Raw genomic sequence first — 16,863 nt, forward strand, 5'->3', positions numbered from 1 at the left:
AATATAATATAAACATTCAAGATCATGCAAACAAACACCTTTCAGTGTCACCCAAGTGTGAAAGACTCTTGATAATACATATGAATCTACCGCCTCCATCTCCCACTTGCTGCAAACTATGGTTTACCAACATAAATGATGCACAGATGCAAATAGAGAATACCACAGATTCATCATTATGGTCTTCCACGGGCTTTCAGGAGGAGTCTTTGGGCAAAGAAGGTCTATGGGAGAAAAATTACTGAAAAGAATCATTGATTCTCATGGTAAATTTCCCAGACACATAATATTCATAAAGTTCTGAAATCACAAGAACTAGTTGGACAGGAAAATTATTTAATATTCTTTATTTTAGCGTTGAGAAAGTGATTATTGCAATTTGCCATGAACTGCATGTTCCTACGGTATGTGTCCAGTGTTATTGTTAACAAACTGAAAACTACACTGAAAAATATGATCATGTCTCCTATAAGGAGGCCCAAACCTGCAGAAATCAAAAATATAAATGTGATAAAGGGAAAATAAATAAAGTAATAAAATGATTTGATAAAACAAATACAATTTTCCTTTATTTATTATTTGTATTATTTTCATTTTTTGTCTCCATACTCCAAATGAATAATAATAATAAAAGTAATAACCTGCCTTCATTAAAAATACATTTAACATTACTAAAAATATATTTAAATAATTTCAGGTAATGCATTACCTTTGGCAGCCCTAAAATACTACTAAAAAACACTGTTAACAAAACTGAATTCAGCATAAAAATTAATTTCCAAAAATTCTTTAATTAATGCTCTGTGGAAATATTTTACATATTTTCTTTATTATTATAAATACACTCCTGCATAAAGTTAAACCACATTTGAGAAAAATACACAAGCTGCATGAGCAAATATCATTTATATTTACATTTTTGCAAAGTTTATTCAAGTTTATCCTGCTAAAAATGTTCACAAATATGTTACATTTATAATTAACACACATGTGCATTTAACACTGAAACAAACACAATAAAATAACTTTTAACAAGGCCGTTCCAGACAGCCTCTATACACAAACCTCCAGACCAATGAGATGTAAACATTGAACAATAGTATAAATATTCTATAAATATCACACAAGGCCTGCTTTAGTGCAGTGTTTTTGATGTCACACTGGGCCAGAGATAGTGTGTCTGAGGGTCTCTGTGAGGATGCTTAAGGCCAGCACCACCAGCAGTGACGGAGAGTTTGTACCTGCCCTGTCCGTCAGCAGGTGAACCCTATCAGGGTCAGAGATCATCGCACGAGCGTCCTCTAAAGCAGCCACAGCCGATGCACTGGAGTTCACGTCCCCAGTGACCTGTAAGTCAAACAAGCAAGCCTGGAAATACACATCCCGCACCGGAAGCAGCGAGGAGCAGTGCGAGTACGCAGGCGTGGACGGATGCGCGTGTGGCATCTCCAGGCGCTGTGAGACCGGACACCCCCACACACACAACTGCAGGTCCTGCTCAGGTGTATAGGACTCCACAATCGCACGAGGGGAGCGGACGGACAGACTCAGCGACTGACCGACCTGACGCACCACTAGCGTCGTCCCTATGTGAGTAGCCCAGATCTCAGCGTGTCGGCCAGGGTCGTGAGAGTGAATGCGCAGGCTCTGGTGCCCTCTGCGATCGCCGCTGGTCACGGAACCATCCACAAACGCCGGGGGAACGTTATCCAGCGCTGCTTGATATATCTTCTGCTCTGCACATTCACGCCAGTTCTTCAAGATAACCGTGATCTGATGAGGAAACAGACCCGAGAAATGTCAGCTGCAGGACATTAAAACGGGAGTGATTCTAAACCCATGCACATATCCCATTATGCATGTCCTATTAATTATTCATAGCAATTCATCATTAGATGTCGGGCTGTAGAATATCATTAACGCAATCCAGTATGTTTGAGAGCACTGAACAGCAGTGCTGAAAGAAGACAAATCTGTTATCTCCCTCTCAGCTGGACAGGCTCATGTAAGGGAATAAGAACAGACTGTATTAAAGGATTGGGTGTTAAAAAAGTAATGCTGGATCCTTTTATATGGCAATGAAAAGTGTTTGTGTTTAAGGAGTAACTGAAAAAGTGGAGTCTTCTAACAGATGTAGCTTAAAAAATAAAGGTTTCATAAGGGATTCCATGCCTTTAACATTCATGGAACCTTTCCACTTTTAAGTGTTCTTTTGGGAACACAAAATGGTTCTTTTATGGCATCCCCTTTACATTGCAGCTTATTCTGGCTAGGAATCGCCCACTTAGACAAGGGATTGCCTGACTTTTTCCCAGCGGAACCCCTTTTGACATCCATTTTTTACTGTACGATATTTTAATATATTTAATAATTTATCAACACATTTGCATGTTCACAATTCATAAAGGTAAACATTTAAAAATGGTTTTATTTTGATGATTATTAGCTTTTCATCAACTCACGAACCCCAGTTTTGGAACCCCTAACATAAACAACAAGAGATTGCGTGACCAGCATGTAAAAGGCCAACAGTTTGTTTAGTTTTTCTATGCTGTTTAGGGAAGGAGTCCTCTGAATCAGCTGATACACAATAAGCCCAGGATTGAAACTAAAATTCAAACCACTGGATAGAATTATGTATTTTAAATTGCACAGCATAATCAGTTCTCAACTGGTTCTATAGAATGCCCTAATAAAAATAAGCAAAATATTTGTTGCATTTGTACTTAGTAATCTAATAAGGGTAGCACTTTTTTACGTGTCTTGTTTCCCATGTACATACTACATACTTATTATAGAATATTATATTATATTATGCCAGCAGCCATATCACCCTGTAACCCAAGTCTGGTTTCCCACTGAAGCTAAGCAGGGTTAAGCCTGGTCAGTACCTGGATGCGAGACCTCCTGGGAAAAACTAGATTGCTGCTGGTAGAGGTGTTAGTGAGACCAGCAGGGGGTGCTCACCCTGGGGTCTGTGTGGGTCCTAACACCCCAGTATAGTGATGGGGACACTATACTGTAACAAGCAACGTCCTTTGGATGAGACGTTAAACCGAGGTACTGACTCTCTGTGGTCATTAAAAATCCCAGGATGTCCTTCAGAAAAAGAGTAGGGGTGTAACCCCGGCATCCTGGCCAAATTTGCCCATTGCCTCTGTCCATCATGGCCTCCTAATCATCCCCATATACTGATTGGCTTTATCACTCTGTCTCCTCTCCACCAATCAGCTGGTGTGTGGTGGGCGTTCTGGCACAATATGGCTGCCGTCGCATCATCCAGGTGGATGCTGCACATTGGTGGTGGGTGAGGATATTCCCCCTTCCATATGTAAAGTGCTTTGAGTACCCAAAAAAGCGCTATATAGATGTAACAAATTAAATAAATTACTATTATTATAGTAATTGCAATAACTAGGTACTACTAACCCTGAACCTACCCCTAAACCTAACCATAAACCATGTAGTATATTACCCAGTACATTCTTAGGTAAGTACACATAAGTGCATGTACTGTAAAATAAAGTGCAACCCTAATAAGTACAGATTATTTTATAGCCATAACGCTTAAATAAAGCAGAACGAATCTACTTTATAAGTGTCTATCTTTCACAGACTGGCACATCCACTGGTTCTTTATTAAAAGTGCTCCCTGCATCAGCTTGCTATTTTATATGCACACCTTTGTTTCCAGGCACACTGGTGCTCCCAAAGGTAGCATAAAGCCAGTAAATCATATTAAATGAAAGCTGAAACTATCTAATAGGCCTACTTTTTAGAATCAAGACCAACATTTAAGCGTCGGTTGCATATAAATATTTGAACTTTTGCAGATGGATGCAACTGACCTGACCAGATGCAATGTATTCCAATTAAAAGTAGGAGCATGAGATGCGAATTACCAATATTTTTGTGTTCTAATATATCTATATAATTTCTCAGGACACTGCAACGGTTGTGAAATAGCATCACTCTCTGAAATGTCTTTTTTATAAACGTGTATTCAACATATAATAAATAGTAATACACTCAAAATGTACAAAATATGCAATCTACTCGCAAAGAGGTCACGTCGTGATGTATCAATTTTCTACTGGTCATACATCTTCACGTGATGCGAAATCACAGGTCAGAGTCACCAAACTTGAACTTTGGAACACAGCAAAATGCACTTAATACATTTAAATGGAAGTCAATGTAACGAAAAGTGCAGTTTGACCGCCCCTTAACCGTGTCGCACCGGGCTAGAAGCTGTCCACATTGGATGTGGCAAAGTGACTGTTTCATGGCAGAAGTTGCGCAAGCGTTCGGAGTACATCAGAAACATAATTGGACATCAGTTTACTGTCTATGATTTAGTGTCGCACCGCATCCAGTGTAGACAGAATCACTGATTATAATGACTTCTATTTGCTCGCATCAGGCGTAGACACAGTGTAGTGTTTTCGCAGTATGTTTCACAGTTGTTGATCGGCGAGTTGGTGTTGAGTGACCACTGCAATAAGATTCCAGCGACAAGCAATTTGTCTGTCCACACCAGATGCAGCGCGACAAAATCGATAAAAAATCACAGCCAATCAGAAGATCGTGTGAGCGGAGTCTCTCTGCAGGCGCACTGCACTCACATCGAAATGGATAAGTAAAGTGCATAATAAAATGTACAAATATTACACCATATTAAAACTCGTCATAGAATACACTTGTTTGTCCACATTGTCCACACAGTTTGAACGTTTGTTTCCTTTCATTTGTTTTCACGATCTAAGGTGAATTATTCATTGTTGCTTTCAGTATGGCTATAAAGAGCACACTAAAGCCGCGTTTCCACCGCAGGACCTTTCCCCAGGAACTAGGAACTTTGGGGTGGTACTCGGTGTGTTTCGACCGCAGGAACCAGGGTCTAAATGAAGTTCCGGTTAAATATTTCCCCCCTCCAAACGGCCCTGCTCGCCAGGTAGTACTTTTTCAAAGTTCAGGAACTTTCGGGGGTGGGACATGGGCGCTGAACATGCTGATCGGTTGAGCTCACGCAGCTTTTTATTTCAACCAGCATTTTTAAAAGTCTTTTGCGAGGTTCGTTCTGCGTTCTGCGGTCTTGCTCTTTCTGTCCGATGGCGCGCGTTCGTCTGAGCCATCTCACGGTCAATGTCCGTAATAGCTGATAATAACCTACGTTGTCTTTCAGAATACGCTTTAGTATCAGTGTCTCTTTTCCACCGCTTTGTTAATGACCTCTTTAGTAAACCAATACATAACTAGCAAAAGCAGCGCTGCTTGAATCTCCTTCATACTTGTTATTGTTGCAGACAGTGTCGCGCAAAAATGATTATTGTCTGTTGCTGACTGCGAGGAGCACAGGCGCGCAATCCTACATCACCGGACTAATTTGCCTAATCTTCACGGTACTTTAGACCGCAGTGGAAACGCAGACAGCAGCAGGTCTGGGGGGAAAAAAGTTCCTGGTACATATTGTTCCGGGTAATTTCGGTGGAAACGGGGCTTAAATGATATTAAAACTCACTTTAGACGCTTTAACATTATTTAGTTCCTGAGATTGTCATACTTTGTATGTTGTTCTTCCAGCCGTGACGAGACAGAAATATAAACTGTATCTAAAATAAAATCGTCACGTGTCACCATTGCAGCTGGTTGCTAGTCCAAAAAAATCGGAATATGGAAATGATCCCTTTTATCACGTGTTGCCACGTCGTGACTGGTTAGGACCATAGACTGAAAAAAAATATGGATGTAGTGTCCGTGACGTCACCCGTAGGTTTTTGCAATTTTGAAGCCTGAAGTGGGCGGAACCAGCCGTTAAACCACGCCCACTTAGCTTGACCATATAGAAATCCACCTGTCACTCAAGTGGCCACGCCCTTAATTATGCAGAACTTTTTAATTTAAAAGGATGAGTTATAAAAAAAGTCACCCCCCTCACAGTTGTCATGAAGGTGTCTATATAGACCAAAACTGCCTTGTCTTGGCGAAGGGGCTTGTGTATCTCAATGAAGCTATGAGCTATGCCATGCAGGGCCACCCAAGACGGTCAGGTCATAGTGGAGCTTTCTGACTAAACATGATCCACTAGAGAAGGAAATGGCAACCCACTCCAGTATCTTTGGCAAGCAACTGTTAGCACCGGACATGAAACAACTAATTGGTTTAAATTTGGAAAAGGAGTACGACAAGGCTGTATATTGTCCTCCTACTTATTTAACTTATACGCAGAGTACATCATGCGAAATGCCGGGCTGGATGAATCACAAGCCGGAATTAAAATTGCTGGGAAAAATATCAACAACCTCAGATACGTCACAGATTTTTGGGCTCCAAGATCACTGCAGGCTACATAGCCATGAAATTAGAAGACGCTAACTACTTGGAAGAAAAGCTATGACAAATCCAGATAACATATAAAAAAGCAGAGACATTACCTTTCCGACAAAGGTTCGTATGGTCAAAGCTATGGTTTTCCCAGTAGTAACATATGGCTGAGAGAGCTGGATTACAAGGAAGACTGAGCGCCGAAGAATTGATGCTTTTGAACTGTGGTGTTGAAGAAGACTCTTGAGAGTCCCTTGGACTGCAAGGAGATCAAATCAGTCAGTCCTAAATTAAATCAACCCTGACTGTTCATTGGAAGGGCAGATACTGAAGCTAAAGCTCAAATACTTTGGCCACCTTTTGAGAAGAGAATGAGGAGAATTTTCACCTCATTAGAAAAGACCCTGATGCTGGGATTGATTGAAGGCAGAAGGAGAAGGGGAAGGCAGAGGATGAGATGGGTAGATAGTATCATCAATGAAATGAACATGAAATTGGGCAGACTCAAGGAGATAGTGGAAGACAGGGAAGCCTGGCGTGCTGTAATTCATGGGGTTGCAAAGAGTCGGGGCACGACTGGGCAACTGAACAACAACAGACCAAAAAAAACAGGCTGTAAAAACTATTTCTGCTGTAAAGTTGGGTATTTTAACATGGGGGAGATGCAGATTTGACTCCCTTTTGGAGCCTGTCTCTAGCGGCCAGTCGATGAATTGCTTAAAGGGATAGTTCACCCAAAAACGCTTACCCCCAGGGCATCCAAGATGTAGGTGTCTTTGTTTCTTCAGTAGAACACAAATGAAGATTTTTAACTCCAACCGTTGCCGTCTGTCAGTCGTATAATGCATGTGAATGGGGTCTAATTCTATTAGAGTAAAAAAACATGCACAGACAACTTCAAATTAAACCCTGCGGCTCGTGGCGACACATTGATGTCTTAAGACACGAAATGATAGCAGTATTTATGCTATTATTTCACCTCATATCAGACGAATGTCATCAGCTCTCCAGACCACCATAACTTCCTGTGAGTAAGGTCAAAATACCAGCGTGATCATAGAAATATATACGTAGATTCCTCATTCGACCGATCCGCGTAGGCACTAATGAGGCATCTATGTATATATCTATGACCGCACTGGTATTTTGACCTTATTCGCAGAAGGTTATGGCGGTCTGAAGAGCTGATGACATTCGTCTGATATGAGGTGAAATAATAGCATAAATACTGCTCGGTTTCTCGCAGACACCGATCGTTTCGTGTCGCCACGAGCCGCAGGGTTTAATTTAAAGTTGTCTGTGCATGTTTTTTTTACTCTAATAGAATTAGACCCCATTCACATGCATTATACGACTGACAGACGGCAACGGTTGGAGTTAAAAATCTTCATTTGTGTTCTACTGAAGAAACAAAGACAAAGAGAGACAGCGGGAGGTTGCCGTTTCGTTAGGACATGATGTTAAAGGGATAGTTCTCGCAAAAATGAAAATGATGTCATTAATTACTCACCCTCATGGCCTTCCAAACCCATAAGACCTTGGTTCATCTTCGTAACGCAAATTAAGATATTTTTGATGAAATCCGAGAGCTCTCTGACCCCTCCATAGACAGCTATTTAATTAGCACTTTCAAGGCCCAGAAACGTAAAATGCATAGGAGACTGACACAGGCTAGAACAGAATTGTTGCATAAAGTTATTTTTGTTTGTTTTTGCGCTCAAAAAACTATTCTCATCGCTTCATAAAATTAAGGTTGAACCACTGGAGTCACATGGACTATTTCAACGATGTCTTTACTCCCTTTCTGGGCTTTGAAAATGTTAATTAAATTGCTGTCTATGGAGCGTTCAGAGGGGTCTCTCTGATTTCATCAAAAATATCTTAATCTGTGTTCCGAAGATGAACGAAGGTCTTATGGGTTTGGAACGACATGAGGGTGAGTAATTAATGAGAGAATTTTCCTTAACCCTTTAAGATAAAATCTAAGCAAAAGTCATGTAGTGTATTCCAGCCTTTATGTGAGCAGTCAATATGAGCTCCTGATTAGTCCAGGCCTTTTTGCAAATAGCAGAAATGTAGCCTAATTTGCCCTCTAGTCTAGAGGAAACATCAGGTTTTCAATTTAAAATAATGAGTTAGCCTACATACAACTCCTTCCTGAGAAATAGTCATTACAATAAAAATACATTTTATTACATTAATAATTCCAGGGTAACTTTATATAATTATATGAGAGTTATAGAAGAGGTTAAATGTAAATATTTTTTTCCACACCTCTGTAAGTATGGTGGTGTAAGAGCTCCCTCTAGTGGGTGTGCTGGTGGCCTGGATGTACAGGTACTGGTTGTCTATGAGAGGCCAGGCGCCCTGTACTGTACACGTCTGGAACTTGTCATTAAAGGTGCGGATATGAGGGTCCCCAAACACCCCGCAGTGCAGGTACTCAGGGGCCCGGCCCTCCCTCTGCATAAACCCCTTCTCATAGAAGCATCCGTCCCCTGACATAGGGGTATGGGGAAAGAGCCGCGGCTGAGCCGTGGGGCCTGTTTTGGGGCAGCGGTGTTGGATGAGCAGGTCCTCGATTCCCTGCACGGCAGAGTGGTACGCCAGGTCTCCACGGCACGCTCGGGCCGTCCGCTGAGTGCAGAACGCGTAGGATCGCAGGGCGCTGCAGTAGCCGGCATTAGCACCCTCCTTGCCCCCACCTCCAATAACGCCCATCTCCAGAGTCGCAGCCACGAAATCTGAGTTGCATCGCAAGATTCGACACTGTGCACACACTGTAGGTAAAAACAACAAATGCATTATTTCCTCTCGATGATAAAAGTGGTTATATTTCGATATGAAAGTCAGACTCCAAATTAAAGGTGGGGTAGGTAAGAATGATCTAAAACACTTTAGTCCAAATTTGTTTAAACTTTCTGTATATGTCAATACATAATTAAAATTTAAGTACTCTGAAAAAGAGAGTATAAAAATCGAGTGACTCTAGACTTTTTAATCTGCAATAAACACCGCTCATTATTTTCATTCGGGCCGAAACAAGTGATTGGCTTGGGCGACTATCACTCTCTCTTGCTACCATGGCTACCACCCCTTTTGCTACAGGATCTGCCAACATGCGCGCGCCCCAGTGTTGCCAAGTCGGGCTACTTCAAACACTGTTGCTGCGGGCTGTTTTTCATGTCCGCGGGTTGAAGCGACCCCAATTATGTGATATTTTGCCCCGGGATTTGCGAATTTTAGCAGGCAGCCCTACCAAAAAGACACATATTTTACCACCCAAACGCGAAGAAACGGTCGATTGGGATTTTGTTGTGAAAACCTGGCAACCCTGGCGCACCCGTTTGATTTGAGGAGTTCAAGAGGCTGTATTTCTGCTGGACAGGTAATCTTTCATTAATACATTTTTTTGGTTTATGTTTTCATGAAGCATGTCTCACTAGCACACGTAGCTGCCTAATATAGCTAACATAACATTACTTAGCATAAAGTTACAATGTTATACACTTAGCGAGCCATTAGTAGAGATGATAAATACTCAATATGCCTAACTCAATTTGATCGCTGTCGTGTTGAATTTCGCAAAATGTAACTTTAGATAACAAAATGCATGTGTAAAAGCTAGTACACCGCATCCAGGAACTTTTTTTAGAACTGAGTTAGCTTTAGCTACTACCCTCTGTCTAAACTCTTTTACCATGTTCACCGGGAACTTTACCTGCACGTTTATTTCGGCCCTTGGTTTGTTTTTTATATACTCTACCAATGTTTATGTTGATGTTTTTATCTTGTATCTGTGTGAGTCGTAGACACTGTGTTGTGTGTGTATTTTAAACTTTACCAGTATCGTTATTCTAGCTTGATAGTCAGTACTAAAAGACATCTTATTTGTTTATATTCATAATGATAAAATTAGATTTTTTATTACATGTGAATTCTGATGTCACTACATGCACTTCTTCTCCGCTCGCCTCAGGTAAATAATGCGCCTTTCAGCTGAGCTGAGCGGTGGGCGCAAGCCTGTAGTGCTCCAGTCAGAAATTGAAGCTTTCGCGCCTCGATCGCCCCCCGGTGGCCGGTCCCAGTATAGCTCCTAAACCCCGCCTCTCCATGTATTTGAATGGGTGCGAGACACACTAAACAATTTAATTACACTTCAAATAATTGTTTCCTAAAGATGGTTTCTGTCATTTTAGGCAGTTTTTATTACAATAATTTCATTTCAAGTGTTCGTTTTTTAAATAAGTTTAGTTTTAGTGAGTTATTTGATGCTATAAAAACGGGGGGTGTGACGTCATGATTGACAGCTGAGATTGACGGCTTCTCTGAGTGAACTTGTCACTGAGGCACTAACGGACTTTTTTCTGGATTTTTGGGAGGAGATTGGAGCTTTAGCTTTAATTTCTACACTTCCATAACTGTTTATTTCACACCAACATAATTAATTGTTCTGCATCTGCGAGAGTGTGGGCGGGCTTTTGATAATCGCGCCTCTACTTCCTGTTCTCTAATGCGCAACTCCGGTCCCGAGATCGCTACTGCGCAGACTCGGTCCCAAGATGTCAGCGCCGTGTGCGGGCCTATGAAAGCTTCAACTTTGGTCAGCGGAAGTCAATGAAGTCGCGTCGTCCATATTTTTTTACGGTCTATGGGTGGGCGTAGCGCGTTCATGTGTTTTGGGGGCGTGGCTTTGGAAAGAACCCAGAAGGGAGAAGGTGGAGTGAATGGAAATAATGAGCTGTATTTAAAACAGTCGTGAGAGGTCTACAGACACTCAATTTTTATGCTTTCTTTTTCTGAGTACTTACATTTTAATTATGTATTGATATATATAGAAAGTTTAAACAAATTTGGAAAAAAAGTTTTTTAATCAAATCCTACCTACCCTACCTTTAAGGCACAGTTTACTAACTAAGAACCAGAGCACAGGTACGTTTCGGGGCATTTATGCCATCATATTTCTGAACTAAAATATGTGGCATGTAAATAAATGTTTTGTAGTATTGTTATTGTTAACTCAACATTTTTTAAAATTGAAATAGAACTGGAATACTTGTACCTGACGGAGTACTAAAAAGCAGGACCGTTGTAACAATGATCACAATGTGTTTCCATGTTGTGTGTGAATGATTCCCACGGACAGCTGATGCTGCCATTTCCATCCATACAGACACAGGCAGGACGGCCTGCTCACAGGTGTCTACACAGGTGCTGAAGCGCACTATATGAAACAACCACACGGGGTGATGAGTAGAAAGTTCAAAAGAACAGCATTTATTTGAAAGAGAAATCTTTTGTAACATAAAAAAATGTCTTTATTGTTACTTTTGATCTACTGAATGCATCTTTGCAGTATAAAATCATTATTATTTTTAATTTTTATGCTTACTGATATGTGTTTAATCTGTGTTCTAAATACAAGACCATTCATCTAATAGGCATAATAAAATTACATTGTTCTATAGTGTCTTACCTCAAAAGTTCATCTGATCAATTATGAGATAATTCATCTGATCAATTCCTGAGACCCATCAAGAGACTGATAATGTCATGATTATGTTGTACAGCCTTGGGAGAGAAAGAAGTATGAAGTATATGATAACTGCCATGCATTCAAACTGTTGTGTACATGTAAACTCTTTCATGCGGTCACTGAAACACGGAGTGAGACAAGACCAGCTCACCCATGAAACTTGACATTTTGAACTAAATAAAGTAATAAAGTTTGCATACATACACACAGAAAAAAATGGTTTCTTCAGCAGTTCTTTGAGGTGCTATATAGTCCCTGTATAGTTCTTTAAAGGTTCTCTAACTCTCTCTTAGTCTCTTAGTTTAGTTGGGGAAATAATTAAAACAACATTAAAATACAGTGAATTTCCTGTAGATAACATGGTTCTCAACCTTTTTGCCCCAAAGGCCGCCCTATAAGGAAATATTCCAGGGCCCCCACATGAGACTTTTTGACCTCAGAAAAGCATAAAAGTGATTCAAAACAGCTTTTGCCATTGTTGGAAATTCTCATTCATAGCAAACATGAGAGTGGAGTATCATATGTAAAATCTAAGGAGGACAATGGGGTGGTGGTGGGATGCAACAAGACAGTTTGGACACTGAGCGCTTGTCAGTTTAAATTATGTGGAAGGATGAATACAATTGGAGGATGAGAGAAAGATGGTGATTGGCTGTAGTGCTATACAGTACTAAAAGTGGTTATTTGGCTCGTAATAATAGGGGAACCACTTTAAGTGCTGTATAGGACCAAATCTTGGTTCTTCAGCGGTTCTTTGGGATGACCGAGGTGCTGAACCTGTTAAGCCCCTGAATGGTTCTTCAGTGGTTATTTGGGGTGGTTAAGGTGCTATATAGCACCACTGCCGTACAAAGAACCTTTAAAGGTTCTTTACAAGCCAAAGAACCACTGTTGGTGCTGTTTAGCATGATGAAGAAATAAAATGCGATATAGTATTTCTACATAGCACCATTTGACAAAGCTGCTGAGCACCTTTAAAGATATGGTGCTATATAGCACCAAAATTTGTTCCCGTATGATTACAAGCCAAGAACCACTTTTAGTGCCATATAGCACCATTTATTTTAAAGTGTACCTCTTATGGTTCTACATAGAATAATTTGACAAAGGTTATAGCCCCTTGCTATAGGTGCTATTTGGCACTTAAAGTGGTTCCCCTATGATTACAAGCCAATGATCCAGTTTTTGTGATATTTAGAACCGTTTTTATTTAGAGTGTAAATAACAGATCAGTTGAAATTAACTGTCATACAAAGAGTTTCACACTGTAAACCCTAACGTTCAAAATAATGAATTGGTCTGAGTACAGCCAACTCAAATTAAACAAATTAGTTCAAACATAGCAAATTTTAAGTAATCTGAACTTTTTCATTGTTTTAAGTTTTATTGACTTGTTTCTTTTAATTTAGACTAACTTAAATTTAACCAAAACTGGGCTTGGATGTATGTTTCCCAGCATGCTTTGCCATGACACTCAAAAGGGACAGTAAATGCCAAAATTAAGTGTTATATTATGTTTTTTTTGTGTGTGTGCAAGATTAACGTTAAAGCCAGGTGCAAAAAAAAAAAAAAAAGCCTGTGCGATTTTGGCCAAGATTTGGCAGTCTGAGACAAATTTTGCTAATCCGATTCCCCTGATCCTAGGCTAAAATCTGAAGTCTTTGATCATTAGTTTGACATGTTCACTGACAGCCGATTAATGACCGTTGTGATAAAATGTTACCGGAAGTCAGAGTGACTTCTCCTAAAGCCAGGTGCACACTGGGCGATTTATAATAGTCCTTTAAGATTGTTCCTGGTCAGACTGTACCAACATGATCCCCGCTGTAAGCCATGTCACACAGTAAGATCATTTTTCATTAATGTCAGACTGTACGATAGTCAAGGCGCAATAAAAATGGACGCACGCAAGAAAACTTGTCCGGAGTTTTATATCATCAATCAATGACGCGTTCGGTGACAGTAAGCTGCATACATGCGGGATTGAAATGGTGGCTACAAAGAAATCTCCAGCACTCATTTTGATCATGGTTGTGATAAACAAAGATAATTTGACGTTCGTCGTAGGAGAAGTCACACTGCAGGATTGTGCGCCAAATCTTCTGACACTGCCAGAATTTCGACTGAGGTCAAATTTGATCGCAGCGGTCATTAATCGGCTGTCGGTGAACATGTCAAACTAACAATCAAAGACTTCAGATTTTAGCCTAGGATCAGAGGAATCGGATTAGCAAAATTTGTCTCAGACTGCCAAATCTTGGCCAAAATCGCACAGTGTGCACCCGGCTTAAGACGACCGTCAAATTGTCTTCGTTTTTCAAGACAAACCATGACCAAAATGAGCGCTAGAGATTTCTTTGTATAGCCACCATTTCAATCCCGCTTGTAATGCAGCTCTCTGTCACCGAACGCGTCATTGATTGATGATATAAAACTCCGGACCAGTTTTCTTGAGTGCGTCCGTTTTTAACGCACCTTGACTATACAGTCTGACATTAATGACAACTTAGATCTTAGGCTACAGTGTGACATGGCTTACAGCGGGGATCATGTTCGTACAGTCTGACAAGAAACAATCATAAATCGCACAGTGTGCTAGTTTAAAAGAGTTTCTGTTATGTTGGGGTTTTTTTTGTAGTGGACGAGTGGAGCATGAGTTTAGAGAACAGAGTTTGAGAACAGAAATATGTTAAATGTATTATATTGCTGTCCTCAGCAAGTGCTATGCTATTCTAATGCATTCAAAGCATTGTGTAACCAATTAGCAAGGTGGCATTTATTGAATTAGCAAGTTAAAGCTAGTTTCCACCACTAAAATGTGAGATTACATTATATTTTTAAGTTATGAATCAGCTTACTCAAATTGTTCAAGTTCAGAGCAATTAAAATGTATGATTGCAAAATAAAAATCTGTGAGTTCTGCTTAATTAAACTGTACATTTCTGATAACCTCAATTATTTTGGGTTTTGCCAATTTGTTCGGGTTTACAGTGCATGTGTATCAGCATTGCTCTCAGTACTGAGAGATATTTCGCAGTTTGGACTCTTACCACTGATGTGTTATTTACTAAGACTCAAAAACAAACAGTGGGGGAATGCGGGAGTAAACTCCAGTCCTATCTGTGTATTTGCACTTGACCAACAGCTCTGATTTGAACAATCTGTCAAAACAGAGTTGAATCATTTAAGTTTAAACAGAACAAACCCGGTGACCATTTGCAGCACATGACAAATATCTCAAATCTCATTAAATCCTCATTTGAAATGCATGCAATTCTGACACATTTCCACCTCCATGCCAGCAGAGATTCTTCCCCGACACTGACAGCTGATATTTATTCTAGCTGCTGGGACGGCTGGTGGCGGGAGGGGCAGTTACGGGAGTTGCAGGGCAGAAATAGGGGGGTCTAAATATACCCCACCACACCGGCCTGCCCCTCCAGCACCTGCCCCGGTGGAAATAGACAGGGCTGAAAGCTCTGCAGCCCAGAAGCAGGTGTGAGACAGACAGCAGAAACTCAACAGCTCTCCGTTTCCTTCTGCAGTCTAATTTCAGCCGAACACTTCAGAATCATTCCCTCTTTCCCTATAGTGCCATTGCATGTAGAAACTGGCAGAATCTGGTGTGCCAGCACTTTTAAAGAAAGCTCATTTCCACTCCAAACGGCTACCAAGCATTTCAGGACACAGGATCCTCCTCTAAACAGCTGCTTCTCTTTCGGTCTCAGACACAGAACACAGAGTCCTGTGATTCAGCTCCTGTTAGACATGACTGGAGGTTTGACTGTCTGTGGCACGGCGTGCACATGTGCATTACTCTGTTTGTGTGTAATAAATCATTTTACTGCTTATTTAAAAACTAAGATAAATGCTAAGATAAATGATTGAATAGGCCTAAATATATAAGAACATACACTTACTGTATGGTTCTGCTATACTTTATTGTGGACATAAAAAGTGCTGTAGCAATACTATGGTACAGTGATGTATCAGATAGTAATACTATGGTATTTTTATATAATTTACATACTCCAAAGTCTTAAGTAAAGGTTCTTTAGTGGCATTGATGGTTCCATGAAGAACCTTTAACGTCCATTCCACAAAAGGATGAGGAAAACATGGCTCTTTTATGAACTGTTCACTGAAACGTTCTGGAACCAAAAATGGTTCTTCTATGGCATCACTGCGTAAACTCCTCTTTGGGACCTTTTATTTTCAAGAGTATACTTCCAAAAATTAAAAAAAAAATCTCCCCCACCCCTAAAAAACAGTACTTTTAAGCTGATTAATAGTTTGGTTAAATGCATAAACATAGCCATTCTTTTAAGTGTGACTTATATGTACATGACTTGTATTGCTAATTATTAACTATCCATGCATATCAAATATAACAGAGATAAACTCACAGAATCAGAGGGACTCTCTCCTGAGGACCGACGCTGAGATCTTTCCCCGTCACTTCTGACACCGACGCGCTCATGTGACGGACTCATGTGCTGCGTGACCCCCGCGTCACCGTCCCGCACAAGTCTCACCCGCCGCGCGCACCTGCCACACGCGCACCAGCTGACGGAGAACTGCTCCAATCTCTCTCTGAGCTGTTCGTCAACACACAAATATTTATCTTTCTATATAGGTTACACTTTTATTACGTTTCGACTACAATTTAGTAAAGTTAACAAAACTGGTAGGCCTATATGTTTTTTGACTAACAATGGTATGCAAGCTACTAGCTAGCCTATATAAATTACTCAAAATAACAAAAGTAATAAAATACATTTACCAAAAAAAATTCTGCTGTATTTTAAGGAATCTTAACCATAAGCATTAAGGTTGTTATGATAAATAATTAATTATGTCCTAAAATTACAGGTGGGGAGCTGCCAGCAGTCTTAAAAAATGTTTTAAAAAATGTTTAAAAGATACAAAATTGTGGCTTGATGAACATCTAAAAGGCAAAGTGTGTAACGGAAGTGTGTGTGTTTGTGAGATTTCTCTGTTTG

At 40.3% G+C, this 16,863-nt stretch overlaps 1 protein-coding gene across 1 annotated transcript; it reads right to left on the reverse strand.

Annotated features, from left to right (window-relative positions):
* Window positions 1-353: 353 nt before the first annotated feature.
* hjv (hemojuvelin BMP co-receptor) lies at window positions 354-16,393 on the reverse strand. The gene is made up of 5 exons (XM_079837793.1): window positions 16,267-16,393; window positions 11,801-11,895; window positions 11,387-11,548; window positions 8,599-9,104; window positions 354-1,773 (listed from the first exon to the last, which is right to left on the reverse strand). The coding sequence occupies exons 3-5, from the start codon at window positions 11,487-11,489 to the stop codon at window positions 1,156-1,158; spliced, it is 1,227 nt and encodes a 408-aa protein (XP_079693919.1). The 5' UTR covers window positions 11,490-11,548; window positions 11,801-11,895; window positions 16,267-16,393; the 3' UTR covers window positions 354-1,155.
* Between the last annotated feature and the right edge of the window lie 470 nt (window positions 16,394-16,863).

The sequence above is a fragment of the Gobio gobio genome (assembly GCF_949357685.1).
Source record: "Gobio gobio genome assembly, chromosome: 15".
Taxonomy (NCBI): Eukaryota; Metazoa; Chordata; class Actinopteri; order Cypriniformes; family Gobionidae; genus Gobio; species Gobio gobio.

Excerpts from the sequence above, each read along its gene's own strand:
- hjv (XM_079837793.1), bottom strand. The coding sequence starts at position 11,489 with ATGGAAATGGCAGCATCAGCTGTCCGTGGGAATCATTCACACACAACA. Across the intron at positions 9,105-11,386 it reads GCTTTTTAGTACTCCGTCAG|TGTGTGCACAGTGTCGAATC; the intron begins GTACAAGTATTC and ends TTTTACCTACAG. Across the intron at positions 1,774-8,598 it reads ACACCACCATACTTACAGAG|ATCACGGTTATCTTGAAGAA; the intron begins GTGTGGAAAAAA and ends TTTCCTCATCAG.